Here is a 20,927-nt window from a genome sequence, read left to right as displayed (position 1 = left end):
AGCTATTGTACCTAGTTAAAATAAATTGAAATTTGCCTGTAAAATAAAAATAAATCCTAAGATAGCTACAATATAATTATTATTTATATTGTAGCTATATTAGGGTTTATTTTAAAGGTAAGTATTTAGTTTTAAATAGGATTAATTTAGTTAATAGAAATATTATTTAGATTTATTTAATTAATATTTGTTAGGGGGGTGTTAGGGTTAGTGTTAGACTTAGGTTTAGGGGTTAATAATTTTATTACAGTGGCGGCGGTGTAGTGGGGGGCAGGATAGGGGTTAATAAATTGTATTATAGGTGGCGACGGTGTAGGGGGGGCAGATTAGGGGTTAATAACTTTATTATAGAGGGCGGCGGTATAGGGGGGGCAGGATAGGGGTTACTAGGTATAATGTAGGTTGCGGCGGTGTAAGGGAGCGGCGGTTTAGGGGTTAATATGTATAGAGTAGCTTGCGGTGGGCTCCGGGAGCGGCGGTTTAGGGGTTAATATATTTATTTAGTTGCGGCTGTGTAGGGGGGGCAGATTAGGGGTGTTTAGACTCGGGGTACATGTTAGGGTGTTAGGTGCAGACATTTCCCATAGGAATCAATGGGATGTCTGGCAGCAGCGAACTTGTACTTTCGCTATGGTCAGACTCCCATTGATTCCTATGGGATCCGCCGCCTCCAGGGCGGTGGTTTGAAAACCAGGTACGCTGGGCCGGAAAAGTGCCGAGCGTACCTGCTAGTCATTTGATAACTAGCAAAAGTAGTCAGATTGTGCTGCACTTGTGTGCGGAACATCTGGAGTGACGTAAGAATCGATCTGTGTCGGACTAAGGCCGGCGGATCGAAGTTTACGTCACAAAATTCTACTTTTGCCGGTCTCTAGCCTTTGATAACTAAGGCGAATCAGCCTCGCCACAAATACGCTGTGGAATTCCATCGTATTTGAGGTTGACGGCTTGATAACTACTCCCCTTAGCCTCTCTTGAAAAAGGAGTCTCATCTTAGTTTGCAAACAGGCAATGTCACAGCAGTGGCTTATGTCAACCATCAGGAGGGAACTCGGTTTCCTAGCCATGAGAGAAGTGTTGAAAATGCTCTTAGGCGGGAAATCAATTCCTGTCTAATTTCTGCAATTCATATTCCAGGAGTGAACAACTGGGAAACAGACTTCTCAGTCGCCATTCTCTACATCCAGGGGAATGGTCTCTTCACCAGGATGAGTTCAATCAGATTGTGGTTCTTTGAGGTCTCCCAGAGGTAGTGTGTGGATAGCTTCTCATTTGCACAACAAACTTCCCAGGTACATTGCGAGGTCCAGGGATCCTCAGGAAGAGTTTGTGGATGCTCTAGTAGCTGGTTCTCTGAAAGGGAAGATTTCTGCTCATTGTTTTGTTTCATATGAAGATTGCTAATCTAACCAATATTCATGGTTTTGTTCAGGCTTTGGTCCATATTAAATCTGTAATTAAGCCAGTTTCTCCTCCATGGAGTCTTAATGAGGTGTTTTATGTTTTGCAGGCTCCTCCTTTGAACCAATGCATAAGGTGGATGTTAAACTGCTTTCTTGGAAAGTTTTATTCCCTTTGGCTATCTCTTTTGCTAAAAGAGTTTCAGATTTTTCTACTCTTTCCTGTGATCCTCCTTATCTTATTTTTCATCATAAGGCAGTTTTAAGGACTAAATTTTACTTTTTGCCTAAAGTTGTTTTTTCAGACAATATTAGTAGAGAGATTGTGGTTCTTCCTTTGTCTCCTAATCCCTGGGATGCTTCAGCGAAATCGTTGCATAATTTGGAGCATTGAAATATTGTATTGATGTTGCTAAGGATTTCAGACGGACTTCTAGTTTGTTTTTGTTCATTTTTCTGGTACTAGAAAAGGTCAGAAAGTTTCTGTTTCTTTGGCTTCTTAGTTGAAACTTTTGATTCACAAGGCTTACTTGGAGGCAGGTCAGCCCCTACCGCAACCACAACAGTTTATTCTGCAAGGTCAGTGGCAACTTCTTGGGCTTGCAAATTTGATCAGCTGAAGCCTCATTATTGAAAGGCAAAAAAACTTGGTCGTCTTTGCATACTTTTAATAAATTCATCCATTGTTGTTTTTGCTTCTTCTGAGGCAGCCTTTGGTAGGAAGGTCCTTAATGCAGTTCTCTCAGCTTGATTTTTTGTGCCTGATTTTTATCGTGCATTAAAAAAAATATATATTTATGCCCTTTTTGGGTTTCTGTGGGGTTGTAGATTTTGGTTCCTCAGTGATAAATTTTGTTTTAAATCCCTCCTTTTTTTTTTTTTTTTTTTTTACCTGTGAATTCCACAGTTTGGGTATTTAGTTTCCAGGAGTAATGGATTATGGACTCTCACCACCTGCATGAAGGAAAACATATTTTATGCTCACCTGATAAATTAATTTATTTTATGGTGGTGAGAGTCCTCGAGGCCCCACCCTGTGTTTTGCTGGTGTTCTTTTTTTCTCATGCTCATTTTATGGTGGCTCTTCCTTTTTTCTATCTCATTTTGCTTGGCTATACGATAAATTGAGGTAACTGTGAGGTGGGAGGAGTTTTATAGAGTTCTTGGAGTTTGGGAATGTTTGCCTCCTCCTAGTGGTAAGGAAGGGTAATTCCCAGGAGTAATGGATCATGGATTTTATCAGGTAAGTGCAAATTATGTTTCTTTCATGTAAGTGGCAAGAGTCCATGAGCTAGTGACATATGGGATATACATTCCTACCAGGAGGGGGCAAAGTTTCCCAAACCTCAAAATGCCTATAAATACACCTCCCACCACACACAACTCTGTTTTACAAACTTTGCCTCCTATGGAGGTGGTGAAGTAAGTTGTGCTTTATTTCTTCTGTGATAGGCGCTACTAAGCATTCTGTATCCCAATTCCTCTGAGTACAGTGTTTGTCAGAGGGATGTGAAGGGAGTATTGCCTGTTGATTTAGTGGCTTCACCCATGGGAAATCCTTTCAAAGGTTCTCTGTAATCGGTCGCAGGGGTTCATCTCTTGCCTCCCTTTTCAGATTGACGTTATACTTTTATACCATTACCTCTGCTGATATTTTTCAGTACTGGTTTGGCTATCTTCTACATGTGGATGGGTGTCTTCTGGTAAGTATGTATCATTTTTTTTTTTTTTTTTAAGACTCTAAGCTATGTTTGGCACTTTGTTATAAAGTTTTAAATATTTGTGTTTATTTATATTTGCCAAGAGTCAGGTCTATGTATATGTACCTTTTCTGCAGTCTATCAGTTTCAGTATGGAATTTGGGAAGATTATGTTTCTTACCTGGGGTTCAGTTTTTCAAATTTGACTTTATTTTCCAAAATTTTCACAGGCAAACTAGGCTCGCGAGGACACAAAATGCTGTTCTTTATGGTGTCATTCTTGGCGCAAAGAATTTTTTGGCGCTGAATTGCGTTCAGGGTGACGCAAGTTTGGTCATTTCCTGCGTCTTTGTTGACATAAGTTGTTTTGGCGCAAAGTCATGCTTGTTATGAGGCGAGTTGCGTCATTTCCTGATGTTGGCCTTGGCACCAAAATTTTTTGAAGCATTTTTTCCCATTCCTGAAACTGCTATATGAGGAAATTGGATATTTTGTTTAAATATTTTTTTCTTTTTACATTTTCAAGATGTCTCAGTCTGATCCTGCCTTTGATGTTGCTGTAGAAACCATGCTGCCTGAACACAGTTCTACCAAAGCTAAGTGTGTCTGTTGTAAATTAACTGATGTTATTTCTTTAGCTCAATTATGTGACATCTGTCATGATAAACTTTTACATGCGGACAATGTTTCTATTAGTACTAATACATTGTCTGTTGTTTCAACGTCTAATGAACCTAATATTCCTGCAGATGTTAAAGATTATATTTCTACAGCTATAGATAAAGCTATGTCTGCTATTCCACCTTCAAATAAACATAAAAGATCTTTTAAAACTTCTCATGTTTCTGATTAACTTTGTATTGATCAGCAGCATAATGAAATGTCCTCTGCTGATGATTCCTCTGGTTCAGAGGATCCTGATTCAGATTCTGAAATTGACAAATCTTCCTATCTGTTTACGATTGATTATATTCACTCTTTGTTAAAGGAAGTTCTGGTTACTTTGGGTATTGAAGAGTCTAGTGCTCTTGATAAAAAAAAAAAAACAGTAAATGTTTAGATTCTGTGTTTAAACCTCCTAAGGTTGCTCCTGAGGTTTTTCCTATTCCTGATGCTGTTTCTGATATGATTACTAAAGAATGGTCTAAGCCTGGTTCTTCTTTTAATCTCTCGTCTAGGTTTAAAAGTTGTATCCTTTACCTTTGGCTAATTTGGAGTTTTGGGAGAAAGTCCCTAAGGTTGATGGGGCTATTTCCACTCTTGCCAAACCTACTACTATTCCTGTTCTTTTAAGGATTCCTTAGATAGAAAGATTGAATCTTATTTAAGGAAAGCTTATTTGCATTCTGGTTATATTTTTAGACCTGCCATTTCTATGGCTGATGTGGCTGCTGTTCCAACTTTTTGGTTGGATAGTTTAGCTCGTCAGGTAGAAGATCAGGATTTAACCAGCATTATTCTTCTCCTTCAACATGCTAATCATTTCATTTGTGATGCTATATTTGACATTATTAAAATCAATGTTAAATCTATGTATTTAGCTATTTTAGCCAGAAGAGCTTTATGGCTTAAATCTTGGAATGCTGATATGGTGTCTAAATTTAGGTTATTATCTTTGTCTTTTCAGGGTGAGAATCTATTTGGTTCTCAATTGGATTCTATTATTTCTACTATTACTGAGGGTAAAGACGTTTTTTACCTCCAAGATAAAAAGTTTAAAGGTAAATTTAAGGCTCCTAATCGTTTTCGTTCTTTTCGTCAGAATAAGGAACACAAGTCCTCTCCTTCCCCTAAGGCCTCTGGTTCAAATTGGATTCCATCTTCAAATTGGAATAAAACCAAGCCTTATAAGAAACCAAATCCAGCACCCAAGACTGCATGAAGGTGCGGCCCTCAATCCAGTTCATCTGGTGGGGAGCAGATTGAAATTATTTCATGAAATTTGGTCTGGTTCCGTTCAGAATCAGTGGATTCCGAATATTGTGTCTCAAGGGTATTGAATAGGTTTCAAAATACGACCTCCTGTGAGAAGATTCTTTCTCATATTCCAACAAATCCTAAGAAAGGCTCAGACTTTTCTATAGTTTTCAGGGGTGATTGTTCTTGTTCCACTAAAGGAACATGGTTTGGGGTTCTATTCAAATATATTCATTGTCCCAAAGAGAGAATTCTTTCAGCCCAGTTCTGGATCTGAAACTTTTAAATAGTTTTGTTAGAGTCCCAACTTTCAAAATGGTGACTATAAGGACTACTCTGCCTTTTGTTCAGCAAGGGCATTTTATGTCCACGATAGACTTACAGGATGCTTATCTTCATATTCCAATTCATCCAGACCATTATCGGTTTCTGAGATTCTCTTCTATAGACAAGCATTACCAGTTTGTTGCTCTTCCATTTGGCCTAGCAACAGCTCCAAGAATTTTTTCGAAGGTTCTCGGTTCCCTTCTATCTGTAATCAGAGAGCAGGGTATTGCAGTGTTTCCTTATTTGGACGATATCTTAGTACTAGCTCAGTCTTTTCATTTAGCAGAATCTCACACGAAACAACTTGTGTTGTTTCTTCAAAGACATGGTTGGAGGATCAGTTTACCAAAGAGTTTCTTGATTCCTCAAACGAAGGTCACCTTTTTAGGTTTCCAGATAGATTCAGTGTCCATGACTTTGTCTTTAACAGACAAGAGACAAATGAAATTGGTATTAGCTTGTCTAAACCTTCAGTCTCAAACGTTCCCTTCAGTGGCTATGTGCATGGAAGTTTTAGGTCTCATGACTGCAGCATCGGGCGAGATCCCCTTTGCTCGTTTTCATATGAGATCTCTGCAGCTTTGCATGCTGGATCAGTGGTGCAGGGATTATACTTGGATATCAAAACTGATATAGTTAAATCCCAACATTCAACTCTGTCATGGTGGTCGGCCCATCACCGTTTTGTTCGAGGGGCCTCTTTTGTTCGACCTTCCTGGACTGTGATCTCAACAGATGCAAGTCTCACAGGTTGGGGAGCTGTCTGGTGGTCTCTGACTGCACAAGGGGTTTGGAAACCTCAAGAGGCAAGGTTACCAATCAATATTTTAGAACTCCGTGCTATCTTCAGGCTTGGCCTCTGTTAAAGAGAGTACTTTTTATTCGTTTTCAGACAGACAATATCACAACAGTGGCATATGTCAATCATCAGGGGGGACTCGCAGCTTTTTTGCAATGAAAGAAGTTTCTTGGATACTTTCTTGGGTGGAGTTTAACTCTTGTCTAATCTCTGCGATTCATATTCCATGCGTAGACAATTGGGAAGCGGATTATCTCAGTCGTCAGACTTTGCATCCGGGGGAGGGGTCTCTCCATCCAGATGTTTCATCAGATTTGTACAAATGTGGGGTCTTCCAGAAATAGATTTGATGGCCTCTCGTTTGAACAAGAAACTTCCCAGATATCTTTCCAATCCAAGGATCCTCAGGCATAGATGGTGGATGCATTAATAGCAGTTCCTTGGTTTTACCAACCTGCTTACATTTTTTCGCCTCTAGTTCTTCTTCCAAGGGTGATCTCCAAGATCATTATGGAACAATCTCATGTGTTTGATAGCACCAGTATGGCCTCACAGGTTCTGGTATGCGGATCTTGTCCGGATGTCCAGTTGCCAGCCTTGGCCACTTCCTTTAAGGAAAGACCTTCTGTCTTGAGTACGGTTTTTCCATCAGGATCTCAAATCTCTAAATTTTGAAGTTATGGAGATTAAACGTTTAGTTCTTAGTCATAGAGGTTTCTCTGACTCAATGATTAACACTGTTACAGGCTCATAAGTCTGTTTCAAGGAAGATTTATTATAGGGTTTGAAAAACCTATATTTCATGGTGCTCTTCTCATAATTTTGCTTTGTATTCTTTTAGAATTCCTCGGATTTTACAGTTTCTTCAGGATGGTTTGGATAAGGGTTTGTCTGCAAATACTTTGAAAGGACAAATATCTACTCTTTCTGTTTTATTTCATTGAAAGATTGCTAAACTTCCTGATATTCATTCTTTTGTTCAGGCTTTGGTTTGCATCAAACCTGTTATCAAGTCTTTCTCCTCCTTGGAGTCTTAATTTGGTTCTAAGGATTTTGCAGGCTCCTCCATTTGAGCCTATGCATTCTTTGGATATTAAACTACTTTCTTGGAAAGTGTTATTTCTTTTGGCTATTTCTTCTGCTAGAAAAGTTTCTGAGTTGTCGGCTCTTGTGAGTCAACTTATCTGATATTCTATCTAGATAAAGCGGTTTTACAGACTTTGTTTAAATTCTTACCTAAAGTTGTGAATTCTAACAACGTTAGTAGGCAAATTGTTGTTCCTTCTTTGTGTCCTAATCCTAAGGATTCTCTTGAGAGATCTCTACATTCTTTGGATGTGGTAAGAGCTTTGAAATACTATGTTGAGACCAACAAGGATTTCAGAAAGACTTCTAGTTTTTTTTGTTTTTGTGTTTTTTTTCTGGTTCCAGGAAAGGTCAGAAAGCCTCTGCCATTTCTTTGGCATCTTGGTTAAAACTTTTGATTCACAAGGCTTATTTGGAGGCGGGTCAGTCTCCTCCTCAAAGAATTACAGCTCATTCTTCAAGAATGTAGCTTCAGTTGATAAGATTTGCAAAGCAACAACTTGGTGGTCTTTGCATACATTTACTAAATTTTACCATTTTGATGTATTTGCTCCCATAGAAGCAGTCTTTGGTAAAAAAAGTTCTTCAGGCAGTTTGATTTTTTTGCCTATAATTTGAGTTTTTTTAAATTTAAGAATAGAAAACTTAATTATTTTTTGGATTTAATTTTTTCAGCGGAAATAGCTGTTTTTATTTTATCCTGTCAGTATATGGCAGGGTTATAGCTCAATATGTTTAATAATTATTCTTTAAAATAAACCCACAATTAAAAAAAAATGCATATACTAAGACAATAAAATTAATATAAATTCCTGAATTCTTTTTATTAGTTAATATCTATAAACACATTGAAATATATTTGTAGGAACAAGAATATGAATCAATACTATACACGTTTAAAACTATTAAAATATGCTATACTCTTTACAAAGCAACCCAAATTGTAACTTTATAACTAACCTTATTCACAATTGAATTTCATTCAATTAACACAATGAGATTCCAAGATATTGGCTACTAACATTCAGATTGGTACAATTAACTATATAGTCACAATTGATTCTAACACAATTCTAATTTAAAATATCAAAATAGTACATATTATCTATGCAAAAGCCAATTGTCCTTTGCTAATTTATCTAAGTTGAAATAAATTCTTAGTTACTTACAATTTAAAACCAATTCTGAGTTATAACACTATATTTGTAAAGATAAACAACTTAGCATTTAGGATCTGTTTAACAATGCACAGGCTATGAAATACTAGTTTTAAAATACAATTTATTCCTTTAAGTCTGCTACCTACAGCAACAATGGATGTTTGTTTTAAATATTTAACATATAAAAGGCAAGTTTAACACTATACAGGACTAAAGGACTATGAAACACAAGTTTTAAAATACTGAATGCTCCTTTAAATCTATTACCTATATTTAGTAACCTTTTTATTCTTTACCAAAATGACCAAAATCGATAATGCAATTTTCAGAAAACTTCTTGTTTCATCTCAGAAGACAAATAAGTATATTTTACAATCAATGAGAAAAGGTAGCCAGCCTTGCTTATAATACTTGTATTTCAAACGCCCAGTAACCAGTTACAAGTTAGCTCAGCATGTCCTTTTTCCCTTCTTGCATTGTCTTATATATGTTTTAATCATTGATGAAACAATATGGGTGGCCTTACGGATCTGCACATGGATTGGTCACCTGGGAAGTCTTATCGGATTGGCCCTGCTAGCTTGTCCCTTTTTATTGGATCATTTCGGAAATGTATTTTTTTAACAGTCAAATCTTTTGGCTGTAATACCGGATTTTGGCCATCGGGAGCAACATGAAAAACAAACAGCTATACATTTAATCATTTCTAACATTTATCCCACACTGCCAATCCAAATATCTTCCCATACAATGATTATATTAAACATACTATAATTTATTGCATTAATAAATTACTATATTAATTATAGATGGGGTAGTATCATATCATTTTTCTGATTACCCCAATACCAAACACATTATGTTTTTAACATTATATTATATCAAAGTAATTTATACTGCTAACTGATTAGCTTAAAATCCATTTAAAATGTCACCAGGTAATTTCCCCACATTTATATACAAACACAGCATATTTCGCATTCAGTGTACTTCTTTATGGGACAACTACGTGTGTATTTGTTAACCATGCCTGAAAAATAAAAGGTTAGGTTATTTATATTTTTCATTTAGCATACATTCATATTTAATATTATACGAATAGACAATTTCATATCCATTAATGTTCTTCCTTTCATTTTCCATTAGCTTTCTGGAATACAGGGAAATTGTATTTATTTTGGAATAATTTAAACATTTTATATCTACTAATGCAGTTATTCATTTAATTTATTTCATTCTGAATTGCATTATAGACATGTAATACAGTCTAAGGTGTGTATATATATATATATATAAAATATTTTGTCTGAATATATGTACATGTATACATATTCATTATATGTACATATATATATATATGTATATATGTGTGTGTATATATATATATGTGTGTGTATGTGTGTGTGTATATATATATATATATATATATGTATATATATATGTATATATGTGTGTGTGTGTGTGTGTGTATATATATATATATATATATATATATATATATATATATATATATATATATATATATATATATGTATATGTGTGTATATGTGTATATGTATATATATATATATATATATATATATATATATATATATTTTTTTTTTTTTTTCTATGCTGTCTTTTAACAATGGGTTTTAGAATATAATTTAAAACATGTGTTTTTGGTGGTCAAACTTTCATTGCTTCAATATACAGGCATGGGTAATTAACAAGTCTATGCTAATCACTATGCAGTCAGAATTGTACTTGCTTATCTAGCTTTATACCCAGAATGTCGTCTCCATACATTCCCTGTTTGCTACCTCATGCAAGGCTGTGAGCTTCAAAAGTTATGTCAATTAGGAAAAAGTGTCTTCACCTAGCTAAAACCATTTGGCAGAGGGGCTGTGATTTACAGTGAAATAGAACTGTTGTAAATAGCCTCATATTTAATTAATCCTGCGGTCTCACCAACTATATATATATAGTTCTTACATATATTGTTTGTTTTTTGAACAAAGCGATATACTGTATATTTCTATATCTCAGATTTGAAAATAACTTTATTTTGAATAGTTTGGTTCAATTTCACGAGACCCCTTCAGCTTTATATGCTTCGTCAGTGGTGCAGGGATCATACTTATCTATCTCAAATGATTTTTCTTGGTCCCAGTACAAGTCAGTCTCTGACTTGGTGTCTGCATCATCGGTTCATTATTCAGGTGGCTTCTTTAGCTCCTTCTCCTTCCAGTATATGTGCACTTTAATGATTTTTACATTATACAGAAAAATTAGTGTTTATCATTTTATGTGTATTACACGTTGTAATTTTCCTTTTCTTTTTCAAACAGGAGGAAGCTAGAAATCATGAATTCTCATGGGTTATTTTCCCTTCTGTCAGAAAGACTGATGCTACAACCAAACTTGATCTCAATGACAACATATAATGTACTGTTTGAGGTAGGAAAATAGCTATACTTCAAATTTCCCTCCTTTTCTATTCTTCATAGATTTTTTGGGTAACTATAAAATTAATCTGGCATTATCGAATTACACCCTCTAACAAATGGGCTACAATTCAATTCAAAGAGTACTTTTTATTTTTTTATTTTTACTGCTATGCAGAATTATATTTTCCATTAAAGGGACACTGAACCCAAATGTTTTTTCATGATTCAGAAGGAACATGCAATTTTAAGCAACTTTCTAATTTACTCCTATTATCAATTTTTCTTTGTTCTCTTGCTATCTTTATTTGAAAAAGAAGTAATCTAAGTTTTTTTTTTGGGTTCAGAACTCTGGACAGCACTTTTTTTATTGGTGGATTAATTTATCCACCATTCAGCAAGAACAACCCAGGTTGTTCACCAAAAATGGTCCATCAGCTAAACTTACATTCTTGCATTTCAAATAAAGATACCAAGAGAATGAAGACAATTTTATAATAGCAGTAAATTACAAAGTGGCTTAAAATATCATGCTCTATTTGAATCGCAAAAGAAAAAAATTGGGTTCAGTGTTCCTTTAATCAGAATATTTTTATCAATGAGTTAAAATGTAATCTTTGCATGTAGCACATTGATATATTTCCAGAGTTGAATACACCAGTAATAATATTAATATCCACACTCGTGCTACCCAAACCCAGGTAAATAAATACATTTTAACAGATAAGGTAAAGGGACGTGATACCCATTTGAATTGATGTAGCATAGCTGTGAAAAGCTGACTAGAGAATATCACTTGACCATCTCTATGTAAAAATGGAAGATATTTGCCTCAAAATGTCCTAAGTATTCACACCCCTCTGTAAAGAATGCTTGTCCCAGGATTAGCAAAGGGAGTGTGCATCTGGCATGTGCAGGCACAGTCATGTTATTTTCCTATTCAGTTTATCTCATGAGATTACAGCAAAGCAATTGTCCACTTTTTCCTAACTAGCAGCTTAAAGGGACAGTTTACTCAAAAATGTTCTCCCCTTTAATTTGTTCCCAATGATCCACTTTACCTGCTGGAGTGTATTAAATTGTTTACAAGTAGCTCCTTTACACTTATATTGGCATTTGAAATAGTTGATTTAGCATGTGGTATCCCCACTTATTCTGAAAGTTTGTGGCCGCAGGTCCAAGCTATAGATAAGCTTTGTAAACACAGCCAGCAGAAGAAATTACACTCCCAGTGGGATATAGCAGAGATAAGGTAATAAAATGTTGATTTTCCATTGTTCTCTCCAAGTACTGGTGATTGTTTTATAGACCGATATAAGATAAAGAAACATGTATATGTACACAATGTGATACAGTAATGAGATCTGATTATACCTACAAGCTCAACCCATTTTATTAGGTTGTGGCTTCAAAACACAAAATCAGAGCTTTAATATACACAAAAAACTTAAAAAGCTAATTTTCATTTTTTTTTCTACTCTGCCGTTGGTAATGAAAGCAATTGCAAACACATTAAGGGAAAAACTATTTTTTCAGTATACTGTCCCTTTAAGTATAACTGTTCACAGAGCACTTATTCTGGTGAGCTGAAGACATTTTTAGGTAAAATATCTTCCCTTTTTTAGCATTTGAGTATTATGTTCCTTTAACTATAGTTAATTGCTGTGAATTTGGCTGGACAAAATAAAGTACATTATTTTGGCACCCCTCTACCTTTTTAATATTACTAGCCATAAAAAACAATGTAGATTATACAGGTGGGCTTAAAAATGCAAAGAAAACACTTCTGCAGATTTTATTTCATGTAGCCTAATTAGTTTTGTTAGTATGGTATTAATTATATATTTTAGAACTACTTAATTTTAATGGCTCCGATTACTCTTTATAACACTGCTCTATTTGAAGCATGAGATACTGTATATTGAATTTGCATATCTTACCCAGAGTTCTCTGGTGGATTGGTAACAATGCATACAGAATACTTTTATTAAAAAAGCAAGCAGGGATACTTGCTAATTTAATAAAATAAAATAATTCTGCTAAATATATATATATATATATATATATATATATATATATATAAAATCAGTGACCTGCAGTGAGGTCAGAGGCTGGTGAGGCACTAGATATGATACGCCGGAGAAACACATGTACAGAGGGCCGCAAATACCCCCAACAAGGCAGGTTAAAATAATAGCTGAACCAGTGCACAGGTGACATAATCAGGTTACTGTTACTGATCAGCTGATTACTTCACCTGTGCACTGATTCAGCTATAATGAAAACCTGGCCTGTTGAGGGTACTTGAGGACCATTGTTGAGAAACACTGCACTAAAGCACCAGCTCATCGGAAATGTATTGATTACCTGGAGAATAAAGCACACATACTCTGCTCACTGAGACCCACACACACTCACACAATTCTGTGGCACAGTGCCAGTTACTAAGCAATTAGAATGATACACAATCTCTTCTCTACTCACTACTGTATTGTAAAAATAGAAATAATTTACCATACAAGTTTTACACAAAGGACAAGTTATCAATACTGTCAACACAGCTGCTGCAATATGGTGTTCAAGAAACGCATGTGCACATCCCACTTAGGTATGCTCTTCAACAAAGGATACCAAAAGAATGAAGTACATAATAATAAAAGTTAAATATAAAGTTTGTTTATTTTGTGCAAATTCTTTCTGAATGATGGAAATGTAATTATGACTTTCATGTTCCTTTCAAAAACTAATTTGATTTGCTGACATGGGGCCAGTAACAGTTGATGCTAATTCTCAAAATATAAATAACTAGAAAAGTCGATTAAAATAGCATGCTCTACCTCAATCATGAAAGTTTAATTTTAAATGTCTCCCTTTGACTATGTGTTTAACCAGTTACTTTACAGTGGCATTATTTCTAAAAACATTTAACTGCAATAATTACATATATTTTTTAAATGACTCATTATCTCCTTTTTATTAATATAAACTTGTATAAAAGCAGCACATATTAAAAACACAATACAACAGCTTTCAATTGATTTGTGAATTACAAGTTAACAGTAGTCTTTAAATAAATGGAGACACAGTTAAAAATAAAAATAGATGCTGCATCCTCTGACTGAACAGACATAACATAGATGGAGTTTGTACCTAATTAAATCAAATAACCATGAAAAAGGGAGGCTTAGCAATATTCAATGTTAAAAACTTTAATTTAAATAATGTGGGCACTGCACACTTAACTTCAAACTCTGGGTTTTAAATCATGGATTTAAATTTGAATTGACCCTTTGACTTCCTGTCAGTATTGGGTTATGCTCACTGTCCCCCCCCCCCCCCCCCCCCCCCCCTGTTAATGAGCTGTATCTGAACACAATTTGTGAATCACAAGAGATGTAGAATACTACTTTACTCTTCTGCTTGGTGTCATCTGTTCTGCTCACTGCATCCTCCTGATTATTCTATATATCCTTCAATTGCTAGGAGGCATCAAGAGGGGTGCCTCCTATTGGTCCCAATTTTTGCTGCTAATATATTGACAGAACACAGGTGGCGCTGCAGCACAGCTTTTCCTTTGACCCATGTACTGCAATGGAGAGAAGCATTCCTGTACCTGCCTCTCCATAGCATTACATGGGGGGGAAAATATTTTTTTTTTTACTTTTTTGTTGTTGTTTTAATTAAAATTTAATTAAGCTTTGGCCACATATGGCAGGGTAGGCACTGCCTCCCCTGCCTTCTATGAGTGCACGTCCCTGATATATATATATATTAAAGAAAAAGATCAGCACTCACCAACGTTGTAACCACTCAGGGCACGGCCAGTAAACATATACAAGAATATACACTGCAAAAGGACAAGACCTGGTGTAGATCCGTGGAGTCCCACAGCAAAGAAAGCCAGCACACGAGATTTGGAAAATCACCCTCTTTTAATGCCAAAGTAGCATAACGTTTCAGCTCCCACTGGAGCCTTGGTCACATGCAGCAATTCACAAAGGAAAATCAGGCCTAAAATAACACTACCAAACAATCCTTTAAATACCCCCACCCATCAATCAGATACACAAACAAAAACCGTCAAACACATAAACATTTAACACAGCTGTGTGCCGTTTGTTTCCATGGTTACGCATACACGCTTGCGGTCCATGCTGGATATTACGGGACACAGCTGTCGTTTTTGGCGGTTTTTGTTTGTGTATCTGATTGGTGGGTGGGGGGTATTTAAGGGATTGTTTGGGAGTGTTATTTTATGCCTGATTTTCCTTTGTGAATTGCTGCATGTGACCAAGGCTCCAGTCGGAGCTGAAAGGTTATGCTACTTTGGCATTAAAAGAGGGTGATTTTCCAAATCTTGTGTGCTGGCTTTCTTTGCTGAGGGACTCCACTGATCTACACCAGGTCTTGTCCTTTTGCAGTGTATATTTTTGTGTATGTGTGTATATATATATATATATATATATATATATATATATATTTATTATTATTATTATTATTATTATTATTATTATTATTATTATTATTATTATTATTATTATTATTATTATTATTCATTGTATTACATATATATTTTTTTTATATTTATTCAGATTCTCATAGAGCAGATTTGCACCCATGTAATTCACAAGCAACACCCTGATCCAGATTCATCAGTCAAGATACAAAATCCATGTAAGCATGAAGAATCTGACTTCACTTTTTTACGTTTGCTAGGTTGTGAAGGCACCACAGAATATAGTGCCAGTTTAATTATGGTCTCTGCTGACTCCTACAATTGCAAATATTTTGCAACAATTCTTTCCTTCCTAAGATAAGGAGAGTCCACGGCTTCATTCCTTACTGTTGGGAAATACAACACCTGGCCGCTAGGAGGAGGCAAAGAGACCCCAGCCAAAGGCTTAAATATCACTCCCACATACTTATTACCCCAGTCATTCTTTGCCTTTCGTCACGTTAGGAGGTGTCCGAGAACTATCAGAAAATTTGGAGAGTCCTGAAAAAGGGTATCTGCCCTTCGAGATAGGACTGGAGTTTGGAGTAGTCATGTCAACCTCTCAGTGAGAGTATGGAGATGCAGGGAACGTTTTTCTGTGAAACCATTCAGACTACCGCTAACAGCTCCTACGCTATCAGTGTTAACGAGTTTCACTGCCCATCTTCAGGCTACTAAGGAATTTAGACAATCTTCCTCTTTGTTTGTTGTCTATTCGGGGAAGCGTAAGGGGCAGCAGGCTACTTCGACTTCCCTATCTTTTTGGTTAAGGAGTGTCATTCGCTTAGCTTACGAGACAGCGGGACATCGTCCTCCTGAGAGGATAACGGCTCATTCCACTAGAGCAGTGACTTCCCCTTGGGCCTTTAAGAACGAGGCCTCTATGGATCAAATTTGTAAGGGGGCTACTTGGTCCTCCTTACATACTTTTTCAAAATTTTGATGTTTTTGCTTCGGCTGAAGCAGCTTTCGGGAGGAAACTTTTGCAGGTTGTTCTGCCCTCAGAATAGGGTCCGCCTCTTCCTTTTTGTTCCCTCCCGTTATTCATTCAGAGTCCTCTGGAGCTTGGGTATAGTTTTCCCAACAGTAAGTAATGAAGCCGTGGACTCTACCCGGATAGGGAGAGTCCATGACCCCCGTCAGTTTTTTTTTCTGTTCTATGGGCGGTCCCCTGTTTATTTTTATTCTTCTGGCACCATTTATACCATAATGTTTCTCCTACTTTTCCTTGTTCCCTCAGCAGAATTGACTAGGGAAATTAGGAAGTGGGAGGGATATTTAAGCCTTTGGCTGGGGTGTCTTTGCCTCCTCCTGGTGGACAGGTGTCCGGAAGTAAAGGAATTTATCTGGTAAGCATAAATTATGTTTTTACCAGTCGCTTTGCGTAAATGTTATATTTTTTTTATTTTTTTGGGCATCTAATAATCTGTCTAAAAAGTTCACTTATAGATAGGTTTGTAAGTAGATTGAAATACCATTTGATTTAAAATTATTTAATAGAAAGTGAAATAGTTTAGTTATAAGAAGCTATAATTAATGCACAAACACTTGTGTAACTAATTAAAAAAACAGTGATTTTAATAATTTCTGTCAGTTGTGTTCATCTTTCCATGGCAACACTGAAAGTGGTTAGCTCCTCTCCTAAACACAGGTATCCATTCCAATTTAAAAGTAGCAAAATGTTTTGGTGCAAATATTTTTGTATTTTGCATTCAAACATTTTGAATATTAAAAAATGCATATTTTCTCCAGCTTTAAATATCTATTGAATATTACTATTATTATTGCTATTTATTTGTATAGTGCTGCAAAATTCCATAGCACTTGGTACAGGAATAGAGGTATACAATAACAAAGATTTATGATAAGATACAATTACATAACAGACTAAACAAATCTAGTACAGGAGGTGTAGGGAACTGCTCCAAAGAGCTTACAGGTCAACAGGTGGAGGGTGCAGAGACATAAGGTTTATGGTAGCTTGTCACGTGGATTGTAGTTGCAGCAATGAGCTAATGCATTTCAAGATTTATTTTGGGTAGGATGAAAAGCAGAGGAGATGTCGTAAGCTTTAAAGGAACAGTCTAGTCTAAAATAAAGTTTAATGATTCAGACAGGGCATGAAATTTTAAACAATTTTCCAATTTACGCTTATCACCAATTTTGCTTTGTTTGTTTGGTGTTCCTAGTTGAAAGCTAAACCTAGGAGGTTCATATGCTAATTTCTTAGGCCTTGAAGGCTGCCTCTTTTCTGAATAGATTTTGACAGTTTTTCACCACTAGAGGGTGTTAGATCATGTGTGTCATATAGATAACACTGTGCTCACGCATGTGGAGTTACCCAGGACCCCCCAGCACTGATTGGTTACAATGCAAGTCTGTCAAAAGAACTGAAATAAGGGGGCAGTTTGCAGAGGCTTAGATACAAGGTAATTACAGAGGTAAAAAATTTATTAATATAACCGTGTTGGTTATACAAAACTAGGGACTGGGTAATAAAGGGATTATCTATCTTTCAAAGCAGTAACAATTCTGGTGTAGACTGTCCCTTTAATAATTGTTGAACTTTGTTTTTTAATATCAGTCTTATCTAGATTGTCTAGGTATTCCAGTCTAATCTTTGCCTCGCAGGAGGTTGGGAAGAATTGAGATGCCCCAGATTCTTCATTGAAAGTGGTCCTCCTTATTTGAGGCCCATTTCCACCCTCTGAGAGCTGTTTCTAAGAGACAGAGCGCAGATTTGAATATGGGGCAGTGACACAATTTCTCCTTGTGAAGGAGTTAGTCACAAGCCTGTCACAGGGATATGATGTCCCTTAGCCTACTCCTGTTGGTTTGTCGATATACTTCTCACTTAAATTCTCTGCTGTAATGTGCTTAGCACCGGGTGGGCTATCTACTGAAAGCAGTCATTTCTACGGCTGGTAAGCACAGTGGAGCGGGTGCTTGTCAGGTAAGACTGATCAACATTGACACTTGCATAGCCCACAGGCTGTTAGCAGCTACATTTTGTCATGTTGCATCATAGCCAGAGAACATTTCATATTAGACTTTAACCACTTAACACTAGTCTTATTGTTCACGTTGTCTAGATGTCTGGTATTGAGACTATATTGGACTATAGGGTGCTTTTTTAATGAGTTTACACACTAATTTAGTTTTTTATTATTAAACTTTTTTTAGGTGTTCTTAACCAAACATTGTAACCCCCGACAATTGTTTGGGCCTTTTTTAGGCCTCGTCAGTGAGGTGCAGCCATGTTCCTCTTGCCACATTGGGCAAGGAGTCCACATCTGGTTTCCCCTATCATCATTAGGGAGACTTCCCTAGGGTAATTTTAAAAATACATACAGAAAGAGAAACTCTTCTCTCAAGAACAAAAACAGCTCAGTACCTAGTTTCATGATTGTTTTACCACCTGGGAGCAGCCGTGTTCTTAGAGGAATATGGCTGCACCTAATTGACGAGGCCCAATGAAAGCGGAAACAAACCTGGGTTTGCCATGTTCCTTGTTCAGAGAGGGATTGCCCTGTCATTCGGGGCTGGACTGACCTTGTTAGACAGGGTCTGACTGATATTCTTCAGTAAAGTTCCTCTCTGTAAAAAGCATTATTAGGCAAAAAATAAGCTGCTCCCAGGTGGTAAATCATTATAGAACAAGTAACAATTTATTGAGCCGTTTGTTTCTTTTTGAGGTTATCCATATAGTTTTTAGAACTCTGTGCTATCTTCATGAGTTTGTATTAGCTGGCCTCTTCTAAAAGAATAGATTTATTTGCATTTTCAATCTGATGGTGTCACAGCAGTGTTCTATATCAATCTTTAAGGGGAAACTAGCAGATCTTTAACAATGAAATATTGATTTATATTGAACAGAGATCTGGGATGTAAAATGCAGAAATTGTACAGATATTGCTATGTTTATTTGGAAAAAGATTTTGTCAGTCGCCAATCCTTTCATCCTGGGTGTTTTATTTTCTACATCTGGCAGTTTTTAATTAGACTGTAGATCTCTGTGATCTACTGGAGAGAGACCTGATGGCTTCTCATTTAATTATCACACTTCCCTGATATTTTGCAAGATCCAGGGACCCACATTCAGAGTTTATAGATGCTCTAGCAGTTCCTTGGTCATTAAGTCTCCTCCAACTGTACTACTGTGAAAGAGTTATAACTCAGATTAAGAGCTCTCATTAGTAATTCTGATTGCTATAACTTGGCCATGCAGAACTTGGTTTGCGAATTTGGTTCAAATGTCCAGTTGTCCTCCCGTGTTCTCTTCTATCTTCTAGTTCTCCAGTCTCTCAAATTTGAAGGCTTGGAGATTGAACACCTACTTTTAAAACAAAGATTTTTTTTCTGATGCTTTAATTGTAACCTTTATTTAAGTTTTGAAAACTTGTTACAAGAAAAATCTATCATCTGCTAGCCCATGAATAGGCCAGATTTCAGTATTTCTGTGTTATTTTGAAGAAATTGATAAGCTCTCTATCATTTTAGAGCTTTTTTCAGGTTTTAGTCAAGATAAGACTACTGATTAATCCAATATCTCCTCTTTGGAACCCTTATTTGGTTCTAAACATTTTGCAGGCTTCTCCTTTTGAGTCTATACCCAGTTTGGACATTCTCCTGTCTTGGGAGAACTTGTTTCTTTTCCAATTTCTGCTGTCGGAAGAGTTTTCTGTATTTCTTTCTTGCAAGTCTCCTTATCTTGTTTTTCATCTAGATAAGACGGGGGCTGGGCGGGGAGTGCACATTTTTACTTTTTTTATTTTTTTTTCTCCCAAGGGTGGTCTCTTCTGAGATAAATCAGGAAATTGTAGTTCTTTTTCTTTGTCCTAGTTCACAAAATCCTAAAGAAAGACTCCTCCATAATTTAGTGAAAACATTAAGTTTATGCTTACAAGCAACTAGCAATTGTTTATGCTTTTCTTGGGACCATGTAAAGGCCAAAAGCCCACAGCCATTAGTTTAGCTTATTAGTTTAATCTCTTGATTCTAATGTCTCTCCCAAATTGTATTACAGTCCATTGTACTAGATCAGTTTCCATTTTCTGTGTTTTCAAAAATGTGTTTCTTTCATGTAATTAGCAAGAGTCCATGAGATGGTGACGTATGGGATATACATTCCTACCAGGAGGGGCAAAGTTTCCCAAACCTTAAAATGCCTATAAATACTCCCCTCACCACACCCACAAATCAGTTTTACAAACTTTGCCTCCTATGGAGGTGGTGAAGTAAGTTTGTGCTAGATTCTACGTTGATATGCGCTCCGCAGCAGGTTGGAGCCCGGTTTTCCTCTCAGCGTGCAGTGAATGTCAGAGGGATGTGAGGAGAGTATTGCCTATATGAATGCAATGATCTCCTTCTACGGGGTCTATTTCATAGGTTCTCTGTTATCGGTCGTAGAGATTCATCTCTTACCTCCCTTTTCAGATCGACGATATACTCTTATATATACCATTACCTCTGCTGATTTTCGTTTCAGTACTGGTTTGGCTATTTACAAACATGTAGATGAGTGTCCTGGGGTAATTAAGTCTTATTTTCTGTGACACTCTAAGCTATGGTTGGGCACTTTTTTATAAAGTTCTAAATATATGTATTCAAACATTTA

The 20,927-nt window shown here is 36.3% G+C and overlaps 1 protein-coding gene across 2 annotated transcripts in view; it reads left to right on the top strand.

Moving 5' to 3' along the window:
- The window catches only part of LRBA (LPS responsive beige-like anchor protein), a 1,331,662-nt gene that overhangs the window by 38,991 nt on the left and 1,271,744 nt on the right, over positions 1–20,927 (top strand). For both annotated transcript variants that reach the window (XM_053703733.1, XM_053703731.1), the window contains exons 9-10: positions 10,720–10,828; positions 15,408–15,489. In XM_053703733.1, the coding sequence (XP_053559708.1) occupies positions 10,720–10,828; positions 15,408–15,489 (191 nt within the window). The remainder of the gene's footprint in view (positions 1–10,719; positions 10,829–15,407; positions 15,490–20,927) is intronic.

The sequence above is a fragment of the Bombina bombina genome, chromosome 2 (genome assembly GCF_027579735.1).
Source record: "Bombina bombina isolate aBomBom1 chromosome 2, aBomBom1.pri, whole genome shotgun sequence".
NCBI classification, from domain to species: Eukaryota; Metazoa; Chordata; class Amphibia; order Anura; family Bombinatoridae; genus Bombina; species Bombina bombina.
This window is presented reverse-complemented; position numbering and strand designations above follow the sequence as displayed.